At 43.4% G+C, this 25,969-nt stretch overlaps 1 protein-coding gene across 1 annotated transcript in view; it reads right to left on the reverse strand.

Annotated features, from left to right (window-relative positions):
* ETNPPL (ethanolamine-phosphate phospho-lyase) overlaps positions 1–22,442 on the reverse strand; it is a 44,221-nt gene extending 21,779 nt beyond the window's left edge. The window contains exons 1-5 of the mRNA XM_056564473.1: positions 22,285–22,442; positions 12,152–12,270; positions 11,834–11,993; positions 1,535–1,609; positions 1,196–1,289 (exon numbers count right to left, since the gene is read on the reverse strand). Of these exons, the coding sequence (XP_056420448.1) occupies positions 1,196–1,289; positions 1,535–1,609; positions 11,834–11,993; positions 12,152–12,270; positions 22,285–22,340 (504 nt within the window). The 5' untranslated portion in view covers positions 22,341–22,442. The remainder of the gene's footprint in view (positions 1–1,195; positions 1,290–1,534; positions 1,610–11,833; positions 11,994–12,151; positions 12,271–22,284) is intronic.
* Between the last annotated feature and the right edge of the window lie 3,527 nt (positions 22,443–25,969).

Genomic DNA, 25,969 nt, shown 5'->3' on the forward strand with positions numbered 1-25,969 from the left:
TGAAGGAGTCCAGAATATTGCAGCAGATGCCTTGTCCGCAAATACGCAAAAATTTATGGTACGGCGTGGAACTCGTTTTCCAAATCCAGATCCAAGCACGCCGAGGGCGACAAGATTTCAGTTCCCTTCCTATTAGCATATGTCGGGTTTTGCCATTCCACACTGCATTTATCCCACAATACTATTAAGAGTTATCTAGCCGGTATTCAACACCTTTATCCTTGACCAATACCCGTAGTTACTCTATACTCTCTTCTCGCTTGGTGAAGTCCGCTCTGAAGGGCATCCTTGAGAAGGAAGTCCCTCGCAGCCCAGTCAGACAACCAATCACAGGCAACATGTTCAGGCAGTTGTCCGACTTGTTAGACTCCACACCATTGGGTATCCGTGATAGCCTCACATTAAAAGCGGCCATGTACCTTGCCTATTATGGGTTTCTCAGACCGGGTGAGTGTACTACTCGGACCATTAACGCGCCCTATCCTAAGGTCAGTCAGCTGTCACATGTCTCTGATCATTTCCAGCTGTCCCCCAGTCAGACCAAGACCTCGTCACCGGGTCAAACTGTGGTTGTTCGGTTTTCCCCACCGTGCACAAAGGGTGTCCTGCCACAGTCCTCCGTGAATTGTTGAATGCCTGTGTTAATCAGCTGACGACCTTTTACTCCATTTCAGGTCCAACCCGCTAACTACTTCTCAATTCATCAAACATTTACGCATTTCCGTCGGGTCGCTGGGAGGAGTCCCGACTTCATTATCCGGTCACTCCTTCCGTATTGGCGCAGCTACAGCCAATTCTAAGCACGGGGTCCCAACCCACGTAATCATGAAATTAGGATGTTGGAAATGCGGATGCTACATGCAGTATTTCCCTAACCCTCGCAAAGAAATGGCTAGCGCATTCCAGTCTCTTGTGTTGTAATCCGCAATAAACAAATGTTTGTTTAAATCCGGGTTTTGCCCTCTTTTCCAGGCATATTCTTTACGCCGCAGTTATGGCACACTTCAGACTGCTTAGTTGAGGTTGATAGGTTATTGGTTACAGTTGGTTGTTAGGTTAGTACTAGGGTTGTACGCATATCAGTCATGTAGCAACGACCACAAATAGCAGTGTAAGTATAAGTAACATGAAGAATGAAGAAGTAGGATGATGATCAGAATAATGTTACCAAATTTAAATGTGAAGGAACACTCACCACATGGACGTAGTCTTTTTTGGCTTCTTTTCCAAGCTGTTGAAATTTATAGGGACTTATGTCAATCAAAGATGTCACATGTCCATGGTAAGCGCTGAAGCATAGAATGACAAGTATAAGTAAATTGTCTTTGACATATGACTTTACTACAATGCTACTTTTATGATGGCTCTTTTTTGCTCATTGCCTATTTTTATTTATATGCGGTTATACAATGCTAAAGTAAAAACTGTTTCCAAGGAGAAACTATGAATTGACAGCATCTTCTCTACTGTATTACAGTCTTAGTGAGCAAGCAAAAGTGAATGTTCTATGGTATATTGACATTTGAACACCTACTGGTCAAGGGTTATCACATCGCTGTGTCCAGAGTACTGCAGTGCCAAACGTAAGGCTAGGTCATTTGCTTCTGACCTGCAAGAGAAAGTTACAAAGAGGTGGAACACCTGTATATTCTCTCTATGAGCAGAATGCTTTAGAAATAGCATTAGGCTTTTAAGTCATCCATATAATAGTTGCTTAGTTTGCCACTTTAGTTTTTTCACCCTTGTTTCCTTTCCTGCATACAGTACAAACGTTTAGATATCTATATTGTAGATCCATATACGGTATTATTTATAAAAAAATATTCTTAGTTTTGTTATTTCATTGCATATTATGGGTCACAGATCAGTATATTGAGGATGATTCGCTGGGAAACTATGGAGCAGAGCTGTTGGATTTCTCTTGTCTTCATTGTACCAAGGTTATATATAGTCTTCACTATAGACTTCTTATAGTTAGACCTGCCACGTGTTCTGTGCTTGGGCAGAAAAATCAATAACAGGAAAGAGATTACAGAGCCTATTTTCCTTCTGCTATCTTGTTTTCGTAGTGACTAGTTCAATCATATATAAAACCTAATCTATAGTTTTGGTGAACTGTGTACTTGAAAGTGTAATGTGAAAACTAGGATGAATATTATGGATGAGGCATTCTTCTATTGCGGATCAAAGAAACATTTTTTGTGATGTTTGTAGTTCTTTTTAAATGTGGCTAAACTTGATTCCCAAAAGTTGATCTCATGAATGATAACTATAGGGACCTATAGACATATATCATTGCATATATCATTGGATGTGTTTACAACCCCCCCCTCTACATACACCTATGGGGAGGAGGGGGGGGGGGTTGCTCTACATATACCTATGGGGGAGGGGGGGTGTTACTCTGCATATATACCTATAGGAGAGGAGGGGGGGGGTTACTCTACATATACCTATGGGGGAGGGGGGGTTACTCTACATATACCTATGGGGAAGGGGAGGGGGTTACTCTACATATACCTTTAGGGGAGGGGGGTTACTCTACATATACCTATGGGGAAGGGGAGGGGGTTACTCTACATATACCTATAGGGGAGGGGGGGCATTACTCTCTACATATACCTATGGGGAAGGGGAGGGGGGGGGTTACTCTACATATACCTATGGGGGAGGGGGGTTACTCTACATATATACCTATAGGGGAGGAGGGGGGTTACTCTACATATACCAATAGGGGAGGAGGGGGGTTACTCTACATATACCTATGGGGGAGGGGGGGGTTACTCTACATATACCTATGGGGGAGGGGGGTGTTACTCTACATATATACCTATAGGGGAGGAGGGGGGTACTCTACATATATACCTACAGGGGAGGAGGGGGGTGCTACTCTACATATATACCTATAGGGGAGGAGGGGGGGTACTCTACATATATACCTATAGGGGAGGAGGGGGGGTTACTCTACATATACCTATGGGGAGGGGGGGGTGTTACTCTGCATATATACTTATAGGAGAGGAGGGGGGGTGTTACTCTACATATACCTATGGGGGAGGGGGGGGGTTACTCTACATATACCTATGGGGAAGGGGAGGGGTTACTCTACATATACCTATAGGGGAGGAGGGGGGTTACTCTACATATATCTATAGGGGAGGAGGGGGGTTACTCTACATATACCTATAGGGGAGGAGGGGGGTTACTCTACATATACCTATAGGGGAGGAGGGGGGTTACTCTACATATATCTATAGGGGAGGAGGGGGGTTACTCTACATATACATATAGGGGAGGGGGGGTTACTCTACATATACCTATGGGGAAGGGGAGGGGGGTTACTCTACATATACCTATAGGGGAGGGGGGGGGGGGCGTTACTCTCTACATATACCTATGGGGAAGGTCGGGGGGGTTACTCTACATATACCTATGGGGGAGGGGGGGTTACTTTACATATATACCTATAGGGGAGGAGGGGCGGTTACTCTACATATACCTATAGGGGAGGAGGGGGGTTACTCTACATATACCTATAGGGGAGGAGGGGGTTACTCTACATATACCTATGGGGGAGGGGGGGTTACTCTACATATATACCTATAGGGGAGGAGGGGGGTTACTCTACATATACCTATGGGGGAGGGGGGGTTACTCTACATATATACCTATAGGGGAGGAAGGGGGGTTACTCTACATATACCTATGGGGAAGGGGAGGGGGTGGGTTACTCTACATATACCTATAGGGGAGGGGGGGGGTTACTCTACATATACTTATGGGGAAGGGGAGGGGGGTTACTCTACATATACCTATGGGGAAGGGGAGGGGGTTACTCTACATATACCTATGGGGAAGAGGAGGGGGGGTTTACTCTACATATACCTATGGGGAAGAGGGGGGGGGTGTAGCTGCATATACATATGGGAAATGGGGGGGGGTGTAACTACATATACCTATGGGAAAGGGGGGGGGTGTAACTGCATATAACCTATGGGGAAGAGGGGGGGGTGTAGCTGCATATGCATATGGGAAAGAGGGGGGTGTAACTGCATATACCTATGGGAAAGGGGGGTGTAACTGCATATACCTATGGCAAAGGGGGGGGGTGTATCTGAATATACCTATGGGAAGGGGTGTGTGTACCTGCATATACACCTATGGGAAAGAAGGGGGGGTGTAACTGCATATACCTATGGGAAACAGGGGGGGGGTGTAACTGCATATACCTACGGGAAAGAGGGGGGGGTGTAACTGCATATACCTATGGGAAAGAGGGGGGTGTAACTGCATATACCTATGGGAAAGAGGGGGGGGTGTAACTGCATATACCTATGGGAAAGAGGGGGGGTGTAACTGCATATACCTATGGGAAAGAGGGGGGGTATAATTGCATATACCTATGGGAAAGAGGGGGGGTGTAACTGCATATACCTATGGGAAAGGGGGGGGTAACTGCATATACCTATGGGAAAGGGGGGGGGTGTAACTGCATATACCTATGGGAAAGGGGGGTGTTACTGCATATACATATGGGAAAGGGGGGGGTGTAACTGCATATTCCTATGGGAAAGAGGGGGGGTGTAACTGCATATGCCTATGGGTACTCTACATATATACCTATAGGGGAGGAGGGGGGGTGCTACTCTACATATATACCTATAGGGGAGGAGGGGGGGTACTCTACATATGTACCTATAGGGGAGGAGGGGGGGTTACTCTACATATACCTATGGGGAGGGGGGTGTTACTCTGCATATATACTTATAGGAGAGGAGGGGGGGTGTTAATCTACATATACCTATGGGGGAGGGGGGGTTACTCTACATATACCTATGGGGAAGGGGAGGGGTTACTCTACATATACCTATAGGGGAGGAGGGGGGACTCTCTATATTTATCTATATTTGAGGAGGGGGGTTACTCTACATATACCTATAGGGGAGGAGGGGGGTTACTCTACATATACCTATAGGGGAGGAGGGGGGTTACTCTACATATACCTATAGGGGAGGAGGGGGTTTACTCTACATATACCTATAGGGGAGGGGGGGTTACTCTACATATACCTATGGGGAATGGAAGGGGGTTACTCTACATATACCTATAGGGGAGGGGGCGTTACTCTCTACATATACCTATGGGGAAGGGTCGGGGGGGGGGGGGTTAGGGGGTTACTCTACATATACCTATGAGGGAGGGGGGGTTACTCTACATATATACCTATAGGGGAGGAGGGGGGGTTACTCTACATATACCTATAGGGGAGGAGGGGGGTTACTCTACATATACCTATAGGGGAGGAGGGGGTTACTCTACATATACCTATAGGGGAGGAGGGGGTTACTCTACATATATACCTATAGGGGAGGAGGGGGGTTACTCTACATATACCTATGGGGGAGGGGGGGGTTACTCTACATATATACCTATAGGGGAGGAAGGGGGGTTACTCTACATATACCTATGGGGAAGGGGAGGGGTGGGTTACCCTACATATACCTATAGGGAGGGGGGGTTACTCTACATATACCTATGGGGAAGGGGAGGGGGGGGGTTACTCTACATATACCTATGGGGAAGGGGGTTACTCTACATATACCTATGGGGAAGGGGAGGGGGGTTTACTCTACATATACCTATGGGGAAGAGGGGGGGGGTGTAGCTGCATATACATATGGGAAAGGGGGGGGGGTGTAACTGCATATACCTATGGGAAAGGGGGGGGTAACTGCATATACCTATGGGGAAGAGGGGGGGGTGTAGCTGCATATGCATATGTGAAAGAGGGGGGTGTAACTGCATATACCTATGGGAAATGGGGGGTGTAACTGCATATACCTATGGCAAAGGGGGGGGGGGTGTATCTGCATATACCTATGGGAAGGGTGTGTGTAACTGCATATACACCTATGGGAAAGAAGGGGGGGGTGTAACTGCATTATACCTATGGGAAACAGGGGGGGGGTGTAACTGCATATACCTACCGGAAAGAGGGGGGGGGGGTGTAACTGCATATACCTATGGGAAAGAGGGGGTGTAACTGCATATACATATGGGAAAGAGGGGGTGTGTAACTGCATATACCTATGGGAAAGAGGGGGGGTGTAACTGCATATACCTATGGGAAAGAGGGGGGGGGTAAAATTGCATATACCTATGGGAAAGAGGGGGGGTGTAACTGCATATACCTATGGGAAAGGGGGGGGTGTAACTGCATATACCTATGGGAAAGGGGGGGGGTGTAACTGCATATACCTATGGGAAAGGGGGGTGTAACTGCATATACATATGGGAAGGGGGGGGGGTGTAACTGCATATTCCTATGGGAAAGAGGGGGGTGTAACTGCATATGCCTATGGGTACTCTACATATATACCTATAGGGGAGGAGGGGGGGGTGCTACTCTACATATATACCTATAGGGGGAGGAGGGGGGGTTACTCTACATATACCTATGGGGAGGGGGGGGGTGTTACTCTGCATATATACTTATAGGAGATAGGAGAGGAGGGGGGGGTGTTACTCTACATATACCTATGGGGGAGGGGGGGGTTACTCTACATATACCTATGGGGAAGGGGAGGGGTTACTCTACATATACCTATAGGGGAGGAGGGGGGTTACTCTACATATATCTATAGGGGAGGAGGGGGGTTACTCTACATATACCTATAGGGGAGGAGGGGGGTTACTCTACATATACCTATAGGGGAGGAGGGGGGTTACTCTACATATATCTATAGGGGAGGAGGGGGGTTACTCTACATATACCTATAGGGGAGGGGGGGCATTACTCTCTACATATACCTATGGGGAAGGGTCGGGGGGGGGGGTTACTCTACATATACCTATGGGGGAGGGGGGGTTACTCTACATATACACCTATAGGGGAGGAGGGGGGGTTACTCTACATATACCTATAGGGGAGGAGGGGGGTTACTCTACATATACCTATAGGGGAGGAGGGGGTTACTCTACATATACCTATGGGGGAGGGGGGGTTACTCTACATATATACCTATAGGGGAGGAGGGGGGGTTACTCTGCATATACCTATGGGGGAGGGGGGGTTACTCTACATATATACCTATAGGGGAGGAAGGGGGGTTACTCTACATATACCTATGGGGAAGGGGAGGGGGTGGGTTACTCTACATATACCTATAGGGGAGGGGGGGTTACTCTACATATACCTATGGGGAAGGGGAGGGGGGGTTACTCTACATATACCTATGGGGAAGGGGAGGGGGTTACTCTACATATACCTATGGGGAGGGGGGGTTTACTCTACATATACCTATGGGGAAGAGGGGGGGGTTGTAGCTGCATATACATATGGGAAAGGGGGGGTGTAACTGCATATACCTATGGGAAAGGGGGGGGTGTAACTGCATATACCTGTGGGGAAGAGGGGGGGGGGTGTAGCTGCATATGCATATGGAAAAGAGGGGGGTGTAACTGCATATACCTATGGGAAAGGGGGGTGTAACTGCATATACCTATGGCAAAGGGGGGGGGGGTGTCTGCATATACCTATGGGAAGGGGTGTGTGTAACTGCATATACACCTATGGGAAAGAAGGGGGGGCGTGTAACTGCATATACCTATGGGAAACAGGGGGGGGTGTAACTGCATATACCTACGGGAAAGAGGGGGGGTGTAACTGCATATACCTATGGGAAAGAGGGGGGTGTAACTGCATATATCTATGGGAAAGAGGGGGGTGTAACTGCATATACCTATGGGAAAGAGGGGGGGTGTAACTGCATATACCTATGGGAAAGAGGGGGGGTATAATTGCATATACCTATGGGAAAGAGGGGGGGTGTAACTGCATATACCTATGGGAAAGGGGGGTGGTAACTGCATATACCTATGGGAAAGGGGGGGGTGTAACTGCATATACCTATGGGAAAGGGGGGTGTAACTGCATATACATATGGGAAAGGGGGGGGGGTGTAACTGCATATTCCTATGGGAAAGAGGGGGGTGCAACTGCATATGCCTATGGGAAAGAGGGGGGGTGTACCTGCTTATACCTATGGGAAAGAGGGGACGGGGGAAGGTAACTCTGTCTATACCTATGGGGAAAGGGGGGGTGGGGTAACTGCCTATACCAATGGGGAAGAGGGGGGTAACTCTGCCTATACCAATTGGGAAGAGGTGGGGGGGAGAATCTGCTTATACCTATGGGAAAAAAGGGGTTTAACTCTGCCTATACTTATGGGAAAGGGGGGTGTAACTGCATATACCTATGGCAAAGGGGGGGGGTGTATCTGCATATACCTATGGGAAGGGGTGTGTGTAACTGCATATACACCTATGGGAAAGAAGGGGGGGGTGTAACTGCATATACCTATGGGAAACAGGGGGGGTGTAACTGCATATACCTGCGGGAAAGAGGGGGGGGGTGTAACTGCATATACCTATGGGAAAGAGGGGGGTGTAACTGCATATACCTATGGGAAAGAGGGGGGGTGTAACTGCATATACCTATGGGAAAGAGGGGGGGTGTAACTGCATATACCTATGGGAAAGAGGGGGGTATAATTGCATATACCTATGGGAAAGAGGGGGGTGTAACTGCATATACCTATGGGAAAGGGGGGGGGTGTAACTGCATATACCTATGGGAAAGGGGGGGTGTAACTGCATATACCTATGGGAAAGGGGGGTGTAACTGCATATACCTATGGGAAAGGGGAGGGGTGTAACTGCATATTCCTATGGGAAAGAGGGGGGGTGTAACTGCATATGCCTATGGGAAAGAGGGGAAGGGGGAAGGTAACTCTGTCTATACCTATGGGGAAAGGGGGGGTGGGGTAACTTCCTATACCAATTGGGAAGAGGTGGGGGGGAGAATCTGCTTATACCTATGGGAAAAAAGGGGTTTAACTCTGCCTATACTTATGGGAAACGGGGGGAGTTTTTTTTTTTTACTTTGCTTATACCTACGGGGAAAGGGGGTGGGGGGACTCTGCTGCCTATACCTAAGGAGAAAGGGGGGTTAACTCTGTTCCTATACATATTGGGAAGGGGGTTTAACTCTGCTGCCTATACCTACAGGGAAGGGCCTAACTTTATACCTGGAGGCCTAACTACTTACCTACATACCCAGCTACCTAACTATGTACATACCTGGCCTTCATACATGACTGCCTAACTACCTAGCTAGCCCCCTACCTACCTAACTTGTCACCTACCTACATATCTGGCTTCTTGATCTACCTACCTAGTTACCTATTTACCTGGCTACCTACCTACCTGCCCCTTTACTGTGCAGGACACCAAGGAGGGCATTATTACAGTTTGTGGGCCAATAGATGGAAAGATTGTGTAGAGGAGGGGAGGGCACTGGAAGAATGCAGAGTCTCACATGTTTGTCCTGCAGATGTTAAGAGATCCACATGGCGGTCTTATCCGGACGGAGAAGAAAAGGAAAGAGGACGCCGCTGATCAGAAAAGACGTAATTGTGAGTCCCAAAATGTAACTGCAATAACTTATATGGTATACACATCCTGTGTGCAGCTGATATCTACCGCCATATGGTCCTGTATATAATCACTTATACAGATTCTTTATAGCATACTGGTCTGTGTATAGTGGTTTTATTCAGTACAGTATGGCGGTATTATCCAGTTATTGTGTGGTGGTATATATTTGCTCCTTGTATACCAGTATTATTGGTCTTGGAAATTTACCCATGTTGAAGTGTTTCTTATATATATAAATTTTAGTTTATTGTGTGAAGGATTTAACTGGAATAGGGGCATGGCAGAAGATTGACGAGCTGCAGAGACTAGCAGGGGCCCTTGCTTTTTTTTTTTGTCCGTAGGCCCCGAGTGTTGTCAGTCAGCTCCTGGGAGGGGATGTAATTAAGGGGGGGGGGGGGGAGGGAGGGGGTAAATAAAGGGGGAGAGGGAGGGGGGGTGTAATTAAGGGGGGGGTGCATAACAAAGGGTCCGCCCCGGGTGCCAAATGCTCTAGGTATGCCCCTGTTTAACATGTAAGTCGGAAAGCTCCCAACATACACACTTAAAGGGGTACTCTGGTGGAAACAATTTTTTTTTTTTTTTTTTTTTTAAACAGTTGGTGCCAGAAAGTTAAACAGATTTGTAAATTACTTCTATGTAAAGCTGCTGTATACTAAAGAGGACTTTATTGTCTGACCACAGTGCTCTCTACTGACACCTCTGTCCATGTCAGGAACTTTCCAGAGCAGGAGCAAATCCCCATAGCAAACCTCTCCTGCTTCTGGCAGTCCCTGACATGGACAGAAGTGTCAGCAGAGAGCACTGTGGACAGACAGAAAAGAAAAGAATTTCCTATGTAGTATACAGCAGCTGATAAGTACTGAAAGGATTAAGATTTTTTTCACTAGAAATAATTTAAAAATCTGTTCAACTTTCTGGCACCAGTTGATTAAAAAAAAATAGTTTTCCATCGAGTAACCCTTAAACCCCTTAAGGACTTAAGGGTTTTTTCAGTTTTTGCACTTTCGTTTTTTCCTCCTTACCTTTTAAAAATCATAACCCTTTCAATTTTCCACCTAAAAATCCATATTATGGCTTATTTTTTGCGTCACCAATTCTACTTTGCAGTGACATTAGTCATTTTACCCAAAAATTCACGGCGAAACGGGAAAATAAATCATTGTGCGACAAAATCGAAGAAAAAACGCCATTTTGTAAGTTTTGGGGGCTTCCATTTCTACGCAGTGCATATTTCGGTAAAAATGACACCTTATCATTATTCTGTAGGTCCATACGGTTAAAATTATACCCTACTTATATAGGTTTGATTTTGTCGTACTTCTGGAAAAAATCATGACTACATGCAGGAAAATTTCTACGTTTAAAAATGTCATTTTCTGACCCCTATGACTCATTTTTTGCGCCGTGATCTGAAAATTTTATCGATATGATTTTTGTTTTGATCGGACTTTTTGATCACTTTTTATTAATTTTTTTATGATATAAAAAGTGAAGAAAATACGCTTTTTTGGACTTTGGAATTTTTTTGCGCGTACGCCATTGACCATGCGGTTTCATTAATGATATATTTTTATAGTTCGGACATTTACGCACGCGGCGATACCACATATGTTTATTTTGTTTCTATTTACACTGTTTTATTTTTTTATGGGAAAAGGGGGGTAATTAAAACTTTTATTAAGGAAGTGGTTAAATGACCTTTATTAACACTTTTTTTTTACTTTTTTCTTGCAGTGTTATAGGTCCCATAGGGACCTATAACACAGCACACACTGATCTCCTATGCTGATCACTGGCGTATATTAACACGCCTGTGATCAGTGTTATCGGTGCGACCCGCTTCATATCGCGGGAGCCGGCGCAGGACGTAAATATACGTCCTGCGTCGTTAAGGGGTTAACATGTTCTTAGGGGTCTATTGTCCAAAGTAAGTCAAAACAATGACCTTTTGGGCCTCCATCTGACCATGATATTTCAATATATGATATGCCACCTTTTTGTCACCTCATCCTAAATTCTCTCCAGAGCAGCTATACTGCAGATAACCACATAGCACACATTCTGCATTAACAGGTATCTTTTAGCAGTACCACCACTTTAAGTAATTCAGAGGAGAGAAAGTTTGACTGCCCTAATTTCAGATAAATAGCTAAAAGTGCTGATTTTCTAAATTCTAAAAAAAACGATTACATTTTGGCGCATGTTTGTCACACAACCTTAATAAATAGATTAAAATGCATTTACCCATGCGTTTTGTTTTACCACAATTTATGCGGAACTCAGATAAATTCGGGTCATTGCGTACAGAGAAAACATGAAACATTTGCAAACATACCCTGAGTTAACAAAGTAGCAAACAGAGAGCTTCTTGGGCATGGTAGCTGTCAGGCGTTCAGCATACTGGACAAGGTTGTCATGCAGGAATCTAGAGTTTGTATTCAGTAACTCCATCTGCTTGACTGCAGCCTTTGTCACCTCGGGATGGCTATGTCCAACTAAGTGTGAGGAAGAAAATGCATTATTCATAGGCAAGTGCTGCCAGAAGAACACAATGATCTAATGACAAACAGGATCCAGCAGTTGTGTTATACAATCCATTGCGTATATGCGTATATTGACTTAACTCTGCGTTATATATAATTGATGAACTTACCGTGAGCCACGTTATTTATGCAGTCCAGGTATCTTTCTCCGCTTTCATCAAACATATACTGCCCTTTTGCACGTACAATTTTAATTGGGTCTTTTGCAAAAAATACTTTGCAGGATGGCCTGAAAGGGAGAAAACAACACAAAGAAAAGCATTATAGTCTATGTTGTTCTCTGGTTCTTACCTAGCTGCATTAGAAAGAGCCCAGATACCATTAAAAGTTATGTTCATATTTTTCAGTTCAAATTTAGAGCTAGAGACTGCACAAATGCTAATTGTGTTAGTGAACATTGACTTTTGAATTAGTCATAAATCAGCTTAACCCCTTAAGGACTCCTTAACCCCTTTTTGCACTTTCGTTTTTTCCTCCTTACATTTTAAAAATCATAACCCTTTCAATTTTCCACCTAAAAATCCATATTATGGCTTATTTTTTGCGTCGCCAATTCTACTTTGCAGTGACATTAGTCATTTTACCCAAAAATGCACGGCGAAACGGAAAAAAAAAATCATTGTGCGACAAAAATCGAAAAAAAAAACGCCATTTTGTAACTTTTGGGGGCTTCCGTTTCTACGCAAAGCATATTTCGGTAAAATTACACCTTATCATTATTCTGTAGGTCCATACGGTTAAAATTATACCCTACTTATATAGGTTTGATTTTGTCGTACTTCTGGAAAAAATCATACCTACATGCAGGAAAATTTATACGTTTAAAAATGTCATCTTCTGACCCCTATAACTTTTTTATTTTTCCATTTACATGGCGGTATGAGGACTCATTTTTTGTGCCGTGATCTGAAGTTTTTATCGGTATGATTTTTGTTTTGATCTGACTTTTTGATCACTTTTTATATAAAAAGTGACCAAAATACGCTCTTTTGGACTTTGGAATTTTTTTTGCGCGTACGCCATTGACCGTGCGGTTTAATTAATGATATATTTTTATAGATCGGACATTTACACACGCGGCGATACCACATATGTTTATTTTTTATTTTTTACACTTTTTTATTTTTTTTATGGGAAAAGGGGGGTGATTCAAACTTTTATTAGGGAAGGGGTTAAATGACCTTTATTAACACTTTTTTTTTACATTTTTTTTGCAGTGTTATAGGTCCCATAGGGACCTATAACACTGCACACACTGATCTTCTACACAGATCACAGGCGTGTATTAACACGCCTGTGATCAGTGTTATCGGCGCATGACTGCTCCTGCCTGGATCTCAGGCACGGAACAGTCATTCGTCGATCGGACACCGAGGAGGCAGGTAAGGGCCCTCCCGGTGTCCGGTCAGCTGTTCGGGACGCCGCAATTTCACCGCGGCGGTCCCGAACAGCCCGACTGAGCAGCCGGGTCACTTTCACTTTAGAAGCGGCGGTCAGCTTTGACCGCCGCTTCTAAAGGGTTAATACCGCACATCGCCGCGATCGGCGATGTGTGGTATGAGCCGCGGGTCCTGGCCGTTGATGAGCGCCGGGACCGACGCGATATGATGCGGGATCCCGCTTCATATCGCGGGAGCCGGCGCAGGATGTAAATATACGTCCTGCGTCGTTAAGGGGTTAAAAGATGTTCAGGAGAGGGAAAGACTGAGGAGCTGTAGACTGGGCCTGCACTATGTGTGAAAATATGCAGGCTGTGCAGAAAACATTAGGCCACAAATGTAAGACCTATTGGAAAACAATATTTTTTACACCAATTGGAGAGCAAAGCAATAATAAAAAATCCTTTCAAATGTGTCCATAACCTTTAACTTGTTTTTATCCTGCTTCTGCTTAAGGCTATTCAGTGGATAGTGTAATTTATTTAAAGGGGTTATCCACCATAAGGTGATTTTAGTACGTACCTGGCAGACAGTAATGGACATGCTTAGTAAGGATCTGCGCTTGTCTTGGGGCTAAATGGCTATGTTGTGAGATTACCATAACACTGTGCTAGCTTTTTGTGAACTGGTATTTCCTGTTTGAGTTTTCTTTTTTTTTTGTATACTACAAATCCCATAATTCCCTTTTCCTTCCTCCCACACATCAGCCACCCCACCCATTGAAACATAAATGAGCTGCATCCATTCAAAAGACCTGTGGTTTTCAATCAGGGTGCCTACAGCTGCAGATTGATCTCTTTCCCACCAAGCGATCGCTCTACCCATTGAAGCAAACATGCTCCCTGTCGTCAGCTGACTAGTGATGTCAGGTCTCGGCCGCATTGCAACCTGGGAACAATCTAAGACAACAGTCATTTTGTATGCTGTTAAACATAAATATTGGGGTGAAAATCACAGAAGAATTGTGAGAAAAGCGTCACACAAAAATTATTGGAATACCCCTTTAAACTACAGTGTATTGGGTGCACATAAAGTGTGAACCTATAACACCATATTACAGATCCATACAACATGAATCACAAATACATATATCCTCACTGAACGGTGGGACACCAGTGTTGATACTAATGCCTGTGTATAGTATTCAATTTTGAGTAGTGCTGAATGGATGAATGTCTCATGTTAAGTATAGGTAGAACTGAAAGCGTACCTGTCATTTCAGGTGTCTTTTCAGGATAACATGCACTGTGTGTACACACAAGGATCAGCACTATTTCTGGGCATTGTATAACTAGTACTAGGCATCTTTCAGCAGATTTCTGCTCTGCAGGCTTCACCTCTAATTTGCAATTCTCACAGTGGTGGTCCTCCTATCCCCTCCATAGACAGAGGACAAAAATATATTACAAATTTTCTTTTATTTGTTTGTACTATTGATATATGCAAAGATTTTCAAATGACACTTGAACTTTTGACATGTTGACCAGACATGTTAAAAGTTTAGATCACACCACTTTAACTCGCTATCTGTAATCATTAGTTATACCCCGGTAAAGCATATGGCCTTATGCCCCATCCAGTTCATTTCAGGAGATGGGCTCCGTTATAGTCTATAAAGCCTGTAGTCAGTTAGATAAGGCAGCCAGCCCAGGGATGAAGCACACTGCTGCATGCTTCACTTGGCTATAACTTATGATTGGAGGGCATCTCAGGACATGGCAAAAGTATTTACAAATAACAACAACACTTTAAAATGTAACTGTCCTTTAAATGGGCATTGTCAAAGTTTTTGCACTCCTTTTGGTAAATAAAAAAATCTTTTTAAAGTATTTTGTTTAAAAAAAAAAAAAAAAAAAGCTTTTTATGTTTTATTTGTGTTTAAAAAAAGCTGCCACAAGGTGTCTCCCTATTTGTCCAGAGCACGTTTCCCCCCCATCTCTTGCACAGACTTTGGACTCTTTAGTCCTAAATTAGGAAATGCAGTCTGAAGTGCTGAAGGGGGGGGGGGGATACATCCTTAGCCAATCATTGCTCATCTCACACTGAACTGCTCTGAGCTGTATGTAGCAGAGTGAGGGAGGAAGTTCTCCCCTGTATGGCTTCAGATGATGTCACGCCTACTGGCTATCACCCCTTTCCAGTCTGTGAATCTGATTGAGCAGAAAATACAGAGCAATATCAAGGTAGAAAAAAAAAATAATAAAGACAGAGGGTAGTTTATCATGATGGGGGCAGTGAACTGGGAGGATTATAAAATTTTACAAGATCATGACAGGTACTATGTAAGAAAACATATCATGACGTATCATAGAGTCATGTCAAAAGGTTACATCGGTAAGGGTCACCTGAGCACTTTATCTCCCCGCTGTCTCCTTGCATGATAAAAATAAGCTAATAAACTTTCTAAAGATCTTCAGTACCAAGGGAATAGTGGGAATAAACAGTGATCATCTCAGCACCTGAAACCCCACTGATCTAAGCTTTTGACATATTTATAGCATGTCCAAGGTCGGGGACATGCGGACATGCTGAAATCATTCAGCAGGCATCCCGGCACATTGCTGAGGGGGGTCCTGAGACCCCCCATATCGGTGATCGCAGGAAATCTCATGTCAATGCGATTTTCTGCTATTTCGGGCTGATCGGGTCTCTGGTGACCCGATCGCCCGGAAAATAGGGATGATTGGAGCTGTCAGTGACAGCCCCGATCATCCTAAGGGATAGGATCGAGGTTGCAGTGGTGCAACCTCCTCCTATCCCCTGCCATTAGTCAGCACTGAGTACTGACCAATGGCAGTTGAAGACGGGGGGTTACCATGAAAACCCCCAGTATGCCCACCCCTGGATGTCGGGCAGAACGGGGGGAGAACATGCGGTGGGGACCGGCGATCATTGGTGGCATCAGCGGAGATCAGCGGTGCAGGTAGGGAGGCAACGGCATGGATCATCAAGAATGGTGTCAGTAAAGCAATCTTTACCGCTGCCTTCCTAGTGGTTGCCAAACTGCAACTCCCAGCATGCCCAGACAGCCAAAGGCTGTCTGGGCATGCTGGGAGTTGCAGTTTTGCAACATCTGGAGGGTCACAGTTTGGAGACCACTATTACAGTGGTGCCCAAACAGTAGACCTCCACATGTTGCAAAACTACAACTTTCAGCATGCCTAGACTGCCCAGGCATGCTGGGAGTTGTAGTTCTGTAACATCTGTCCCTTCAGATTTAGCAATTTTCATAAAAATTTTGAAAATTGCTGCTATACTTTGAAGCCCTCTAATGTTTTTAAAAAGTTAAAATATGTCCATTTTATGATGCCAACTAGTGTTGCTCGCGAATATTCGCAATTCGAATTTTATTCGCGAATATCGCATATTCGCGAATTCGCGAATATTCGCGAATATAGCGCTATATATTCGTAATTACGAATTTTTTTTTTTTTTCTTCACAGTACACATCACAGTGATCATCCCTCTCTGCTTCCAGCTTATGTGGTGTAAGAAGGCTCTAATACTACTGTGTGAGACTGGTGTGCGAATTTTCGCATATGCGAAAATGTGCATATGATACTTTTCGCATATGCGAATTTTAACTTATGTCAATTTTTGTATATGCAAATTTTTGCATATGTTAATTTTCGCACACGCGAATATTCGCATATGCGAAAATAAAAAGAGAACATTACGAATATGCGAATATTCGCGAATATGACGAATATTCGTCCATATATTCGCGAATATTCGCGAATTCGAATATGGCCTATGCCGCTCAACACTAATGCCAACATAAAGTAGACATATTGTATTTGTGAATCAATATAAAAGTTATTTGGAATATCCATTTTCCTTACAAGCAGAGAGTTTCAAAGTTAGAAAAATTTCAAAATATCAAAATTTTCATGACATTTTGGGATTTTTCACCAAGAAAGGATGTAACAACAAAAATTTACCACCAAAATAAAGTAGAATATGTCACGAAAAAACAATTTCAGAATCAGAATAATCGGTAAAAGCATCCCAGAGTTATTAATGCTTAAAGTGACGGTGGTCAGAATTGCAAAAAAGGGCTCAGCCCTTAAAGGGGTACTCCGGAGCTTAGACATCTTCTCCCCTATCCAAAGGATAGGGGATAAGATGCCTGATCACGGGGGTCCCGCCACCGCCACTGGGGACCCCCATGATCTTGCACGCAGCACCCCAGTTAAAATCAGTCCCCGGAGCATGTTCGCTCCGTCTCTGATTACAGGCAACCATGGGGCCGGCAGCGTGTGACGTCACGCCTCCGCCCCTGTGTGATGTCACACTCCGCCCCTCAATGCAAGCCTATGGGAGGGGGCGTGACAGCTGTGTGCAAGATCACGGGGGGTCCCCAGCGGCGGGACCACCGCGATCAGGCATCTTATCCCCTATCCTTTGGATAGGGGATAAGATGTCTAAGGGCCTGAGTACCCCTTTAAGGTGAAAAAAGGCTCAGTCCTTAAGGGGTTAAACATTGAGGGCCATGGTCACATGAGAGCACTAGGCTATGAGGTTAGGCAGAGTGCCCTACCCAGAAGAAAAAGAGAGGCCCCACAGAACAATATGGAAAAGTAAAGTATTCTAAAGTTTACATTGCCTAGAAGTCTGAAGAAACATAAGATCTAAGCTTGTTGTAGGGATCTTTTGAAAACAAGCAGTATCCTGTTTAATATCAATGTAGGGGCCACAACCCAAGCTATGAGCTGAGCTCTAAGACAATAAAACCGAAGAAGAGGAATAGAAATGTCTCTTGTAGTCACAATACTCAGCGTCTCTCATCTGTCCCTTTCACAGACTACTCCCTTTAGCTCTTTATCCTGGTGTGTGCAAAACCAGATCAGACTGGTTGTAGAGCACGAAATAACTGCAGTCAGCCGTCACAGAGGATAAATAACAGACAAATAGTCTTTCACCAATAATAACAGGACATATTCCAGACACCAGTCTGATAAAGTTTGAATTCATACAAACACTATCTCATAGGCTAAGTCCAAGAGAAGAGAGAGGGGCAGGAATCATACAGTCATCCATGCCACATAATGCAAAGTTTCAGCCGACTGTGGAGGCTATACGGTGAGCTGAAATCCTGTACTTGGTGAATACTATTATCTCTCTTATTTTACTACATTGAAAGATGGTCGAGCAAGTCTTTTGAGGCTTTGCATTTTATATTATACCAGGCCAGCTTTATCTTTTCTGTTTATTAGAGAAGTCCAGATGTTGCATTTTTGCACTTTACATTCTACACTGTAGACTTGTAGCGTCTCATACAGTTATGGAGAGATAGTCACTCCAGTCCGCACAACAATCAGAGAGCCTAACTGGCATCATATCTGGGTTACCATGCTGCCTGGTATGAGAGAGGGGCTGTGCCTATCATGTTAAGGCCAGGAGATAAAAGCTGTTTTCCCGAAAGGTTCTATAAAAGGGTTATCCGGGAGCTCTCTACATTATAGCCCGCCCCTCATGACGTCACACCCCGCCCCTCAATGCAAGTCTATGGGTGGGGGCGTGACGCCAGTCACGCCCCCTCCCATAGACTTGCATTGAGGTGGCAGGATGTTACATCATGAGGGGGCGGGTCTATGATGCCACAAGCTCCCGGCATCGGCTCCAGCATTCGGAACAGTTTGTTCCAAACGCTGAGCAGCGGAGTACCCCTTTAAAACAGCACCACCCCTGTCCTCAGATTGTGTGTGGTATTACAACTTGATTTCTACGGACATCAATAAAACTGAGCTGCAATACCACACACAGCCTGAGGACAGAGGCGGGGCGGTTTTTCAGGTTTGTTTTCCTAATCCTGGATAACCGTATGTCTTCAAAAATGACATGCCTTTTATGATTCTCTATATCAACATTATTTTTTGGATTGTTCACTAAAATATATATTGAACCTTACAACAATAATATAAAAAAAAAGAGTTACTTACAATAAACCAGGAAAATATAAAAGAGAATATATAAAATAAAATAAACAATGCAAATGAAATCCCTATAAAGAAGATACCCTTATACTCAAGAAGACAGGACATACATTGGGATTGATGGACTTTCCTGAAGCCTCATAGAGTGGTTTTCTTAAAAGTTTCCAGACTTAATAAAAATCCGCCCTTCAGGTCTTTATGGACATACCGGAGTTGCGCAGACAGTCTTAGCTGCTACTTCAGCTGTTTATAATCATTAAAATGAGCTTTTACTAAGCAACAACCCGCTTGTTTACTGGCTGGGAGGTTTGGAACGAGGAGAGCATAGGAAATGCTTACAATGTGAGGCTTCTGCTCAAATGAAAAGCAACTGGTTGGCAGTGAAGAGAGTCCGTCTACAGGGTTTGCTGTTTTTTCCATTATTGCTGGTTTTTAATTGAAATGTGAGATTTCAGCCTTTCTACAAATCAACTGCGGGAAGCAATGTTTGGACCTAGACCCACAGTTGTGCCTTCAATGTAAAGCGCAGAGAAAAGGCTGCCATAAGAAAGCTTGTTGTCACCCATCACCATGGAGTCTTGGTATCATCTTTGTTTTCCCTGGAGCTTCCTCTCTCTGTCTCTTGAGTTACAGAACCTTGCTATTAGCTATGAGAAATGTGGAATTTCCTGTTTAACTTCTCATTTTCTTTCATTGACATGGACTGCCACTGGCTTTAAATGAATGAGATGGTTGACAATAGAGATGAGCGAATTTACAGTAAATTCGATTCATCACAAACTTCTCGGCTCGGCAGTTGATGACTTTTCCTGCATAAATTAGTTCAGCTTTCAGGTGCTCCCGTGGGATGGAAAAGGTGGATACAGTCCTAGGAGACTCTTTCCTAGGACTGTATCCACCTTTTCCAGCCCACCGGAGCACCTGAAAGCTGAACTAATTTATGCAGGATAAGTCATCAACTGCCGAGCCGAGAAGTTCGTGACGAATCGAATTTACTGTAAATTCGCTCATCTCTAGTTGACTAGCTGACATTTACCATTACCACATTATTAAAGCTATGATGAGCAAAAAAACAAGATGTGGGGAAGGCGGGAGATTACCCCATGTTTAGCCTGTTTTTTTCTACTCCATAAGCAGAACCATAGATTCTAGTAAATAACAAATTATCCAAGGAAAGTTATCTATCTATCTATCTATCTATCTATCTATCATCATCTCTTTTTTATATAATACGGTTACACAATATATATAAGATCTCAGGCATAAGATACTGAATTTGAATAAAGTAAAGATTAACATTTTGCTCATAACATCTATAGAAGTTACCTCTGTTTTCTTCTCTCTTAAAAGTGATTCACAAGACACACATTATTGAGGATTTTACACCCTGTTTAGTTAGTTTCCTTACTCAAATGCCCTGCATCAGAGATATTAAAGGGTTACTCCGGTATAAGAAAATCTATCCCCGATCTAAAGGATAGGGGATAAGTGTCTGATCGCAGGGGGTCCAACCACTGGGACCTCCACCATCTCCTCCTTTGGCTCTTTTAGTGGACAAAGTTGGGGTCAACCCACCTCCTCCATGAATCTCCTTGGGAGAGCCGGAGTGCACCGCTTGTGTATACAACCCATTAGGGTGATTCTCCAACCTTCAGAGGGGTGGAAATATTTTTTTTCTTCAGACCACAGCGTGGTGGCAGCAACTATAGTATTTATCATATTTTTACTCAATTAAGTGCTGCCCCCTCAGCCCTGTAGCCTTAGGCACAGGCCCAAAGGAGCTAATGACATACAGCCCTGGCTGCTTGACTGTAGAAGGCCGGCAACTTTTGATATCATGAGAAGCAATACATGGGGCAAAACAGATGGTGTAAATTGTGCCTTCTTGCTTGGTGGCTAGGTCTATGTGTACCTTGTGTATTTCTTGGCACAGTACAAATAACACTTTGTACTGTAGAAGAATTAGCCCTGAGGATGATTCTACCACATAACCTGTTTAGTCCTTTTTGGGTCTGCCTTCAGTGAAATAAGTTTATAGCTGGTTTTCTAGCACAATGTTACAAACTATTAAACATCTCAAGGATACGATATTGGATCTGATCATTCCTTCATAAGAAAAGTTTTGCAGTTTGCAAATAGTGGTCATGGAAGTGAAGTTATCCCTCTCTGTTTCTTAAACTATGGAACATATGTGTTTATATATGCAGAAATGTGAGCCGCCTTCTTCCTTTTATAATGAACTCAGTGAACTGCTGTGTTGGTTCTTTTAGGAAATGCCTCACTTGTGGTTTGTGTGCTGCAGCTTTCTCCACCACAGATGTTACTGACTTTATTGCTATGTTTAACTCTTATGTAGCAAACAGTTATATTGAAACACTCTAAAATATAATACCATAAATATTCTTATAGGTGATCTATTTAGGGGTGACAGCACATAATAAATACAGATGATTGTTATCTGTGTACACCAGGTTCTGTTTTAGGTCCCCTGGATTGTCCGCTATTAGGACTCATCTAATTTTGGGTACCCTGACCCAGTGCTTTGGCATCCTGCCTTTTAATGTTACTGCTATTTACCATTTAATCTAAGTCACCTTCAGAGTTAAGTGGACACTTACATTATTTCTTGAGTTTGTAAGAATCATTGTATAAATTTCAATCTTCGTGGGTCAAATGTCTGTAATCTTATATTGCTATGTAACGTATACAAGTAAATAGTTACATATGCTATCATGCAGAACAAAATCATTATGCCCCTATATAATAAAATCTTTATCTTGGTTATTTTCTACAGTAAAACAATATCTCTGACGCTGTATAAGAAGATATTATATTTATGAACCAAGATTGTATTTTATTTGTACTCACCCTATATGCCGTTTCCTCATTTCAATGGTTTTCTCCTTGGAGTATGACTCACACATGTCTGCTCTTCTTAGTTTCCCCTTGGCACAGAACTGCAGATCAGGAGAGCTCCCAGAACTGTTGTATGGCCACAGGCTGTGAGGTGTGAGATCTGTTCTCTAGTCTAATGCTCTCACTCTATTTATAAGCCTGCTGAGTATTCTAAGGACACTGCCTCCTCCACTCCCCTCTCACGCCTCTGCCTGACATTAACTCCTCCGATTAGGATAGGGTAGCAAATAGTTAACCTTTCCTCCTTTTGCTGACATTAATAAAGTATAAACTGTAATGTGTACTTAAAAATGGCTAACTATGTAGTTAAGGTCTATACTGTTTGCCTATATTTGTTTGGGTATGGCATGCTGGCTGTTAAGTAGTTAATTTCAATCTGACAAACTTTGGATTATTGTGCTCTTTTACACTCTTGTGGCTAGACTTCAACCTGATAACAGCAGCTTTATCCAATGAGCCTGGTATGTACTTGTCTATGCATGCTATTATGCTCAAGTGTCCAGTGTCAAAGTATTTGGGGTAAGACTCGACATATGTTAAGGACTATAAAATAACTTTTACATGGGTGTTCCTAAAAACAATTGTTCCCAATAATCGATCCATGTAAAAGGGCCAGCAATCAGCCAACAAAGGTGCAAATGCTCGTTCATCAGCTGATTGCAAACAGGTGATGTGTCGCCGAAATTGAAGCATTTAAAGAGTTGATCCAGCCTTGGGAAGGGTCAGCAAACAAGTCCCAATCACTGAGATCAGCGATCAGTATCTGCAGCCCATCTAAAAGTGCCCTGAGATACGTTCAGAATAAAAAAGTCCACCCCAATATTGAAGAACAACCCACAGCTGGAAAATTTAGATATCAAATGTTGACAAATATTAAAAATAAACACATCAGACATATCAACAATTGTGTCATTTTTGTATCCAGCTATTAGCTCAAACGTCAAAAGTATTAGAATAGTATATTTCGTATGTCTCAGAGTATTCTATATTGGTTTTCTGTGTAACAGTGACATTCCTTGTTTTGACTGAAAACATAAAGAGCAGAAGTTGTTAAGATACCCATACAAAAAAATTGCTGTTCTGAATGGAGAGAGGAGGGGTAAGCCTCTGCCAGACATCTCTGCTGCTATTTTAAGGGCAGGTTTTTTAGTAGCACCTCATAAAGAGCAGCGCGCAAAATTTTTGCACTTAAAATTGCAGTAACCAAATCTTTATTCTTTTGACTCCAAAGTTGTAACAACAAAGCTGTATTCAAGCATTTGTATTTCAGTGGATTTGCAAAAAGGAGTTTAGTATAGTTTTTCACAAAATCCTGTTTAGAGGTCTCATTCCTGCACTGCACTATGCAGAAACAGCCTTACTGACAAAAGATTGTGGGTCACAAAGGAACATTGGAATAGTACCAATAACCCAGAATAACCCTCATTATCTTCCCTAGTAGCCATCCTATTAACGTTTGACATGTCATTGCAACATTTAAAACTTTAAAGAATTGTAGATTACTAGGTTGTGCCCCATAGTAGCACGTACAATGGGTCAGGATATAGGAACTGAGCCAGGAGGGGTTGACCAGGAGGTCAGGATTACAAGTACTTAATCTGAAGGAGAATCCAGAGCTGATGCAAAGGTCAGGGTCAGAGTCTGGATCAAACATTAATAAAATGCACCTTCTGCAGACAGTGCTGTCAGGAAAAGTTCCCCTTTAAATAGCCCTCTGGGGACCATGTCATCTGTAAGTGCCAGCACTGGCTGCTGAAGGAAGTAAAGAGCATTTACTGGGAGGGAGCAGATGCGCTGAGGCTGCCAGAAGGAGATGCTGCTGGCTCTGATAGAAGGGTTATTCCAGCTATGAGGGAACATTGTATACTTTGCTTTCCAGTTTCCTTGCTTTAATCCCAATAACAACCAAAATGGCCCATACCAGCCACAATACCCTCTATGTCAGCCACATTTCACCCTATGCAGCCCACTATCACCTCATACAAGGCACGTTCAGGGCCAGATTAACATAAGGGCTGTTGGAACTACAGTTCTAGGCCCCTACGTGAAAATTGGCCCAGCTCCAGGGCCCGTTTCTAATACTAGGCAACCCAGGCAAAATGCCCAGCTTTTTAGCCCAATGCCTTAAATATCCAGGGATACAGAATGGCATTGTAGAAGCTGTAAGATGCCCGCTCCACCATTCAGCCATAAACCTGCCAGTTGCCTGATTGTGATCCCCGGGTTTGCCAGCGCAATTATATGACATCATTGCATCTGCCAGGGGATCCTTGCCTTTGGCTCACAGGCTGCAGCAGCAGAAGTGGTCAGAGAAACAACAGCTTCAATCATCATAGCAATTAGGACTTCATTTTTTCTGTTGATGCACAGGGGGCATTATTACTATATTGTGGGAATGTGGGGCATTACTTTTATTATGAATATGACATGTAGGCACAGGGGGATTATTACTAAATGGGAAACAAATGGCATTTTTATGGCATGGTGGCACAGGGGCCATTGTTACCATATGGAAGCAAAGGGAGGCAGGGGACAATATTACTATATGGGGAGGCACAGGAGGCATTATTATTGCATGAAGGCACAAAGGTGGATTTTTGTGTGGGTGGCAAAGGAGGGGCATTATTTGTGAATGTAGTCACAATAGGGGCTTTATTATTGAGTCAGGGGAACAGTAGAGGCCATTGTGAGTGGGTGGCAAAGGAGCGGCATTTTTTGTGAGGGGGTATATTTGGGGAATTATTAGTGAGAGGGCATACATAGGACAATATTGGTGGGGACATTATTACTTCATGGTACACCAATGGGGGCAGATACAAGCCGCATTTGGGAGAAGTCTTCATGCCCGTCTTAGTGAGATGCAGAATAAAAGGGAAAGAGAATGACTCCAAACATAGAAGACATCAATAGATATAACTGTATACACAGCAACAGGCCCATGATGATCTTAATCTGGCCCTGGGCATGTTGATCTTCAGCCCAGTTACAATGCCTTTGTGCAAGCCCACCTTGTATTGAAAGTTGGCTTAAACCTATTATATGTGTAAATGTAAAAAATGGGAAGCAGATGTAACTAATGGTCATGACTGCTTCCCCTACTAGTAAGAGGGAAACATGTACAATTGTGCTTGGTAATTGTCACAATGGATACCACATAAAGACCTAACACACATGCTCTTGGTGCTGGGGCTAAGCAATACAACCAATTTAACCACTGCAGCACTTCACCAATCTGTGTTTTATCCCCTTAAGGACTCAGACCATTTGGGCCTTAAGGACTCGCCTTCTAAAATTCATAACTCTTTTATATTTTCATCCACAGACTAGTATGAGGGCTTGTTTTTTGCGCGACCAGTTGTCCTTTGTAATGACATGACTCATTTTACCATAAAATGTATGGCACAAACAAAAAAATACTATTTGTGTGGGGAAATTCATAAGAAAACCGCAATTTTGCTAATTTTGGAAGGTTTATTTTCATACTGTACACTTTACGGTAAAATAGACATGTTTTCTTTATTCTGTGGGTCAATACTATTAAAGTGATATCCATGATTACATACTTTTCTATTATTGTATTTCTTTAAAAAAATCGCAAACTTTTAACCAAATTATTGCATTTAAAGTCCCTCTATTT

Source organism: Hyla sarda, chromosome 1, assembly GCF_029499605.1.
Source record: "Hyla sarda isolate aHylSar1 chromosome 1, aHylSar1.hap1, whole genome shotgun sequence".
Lineage (NCBI taxonomy): Eukaryota > Metazoa > Chordata > Amphibia > Anura > Hylidae > Hyla > Hyla sarda.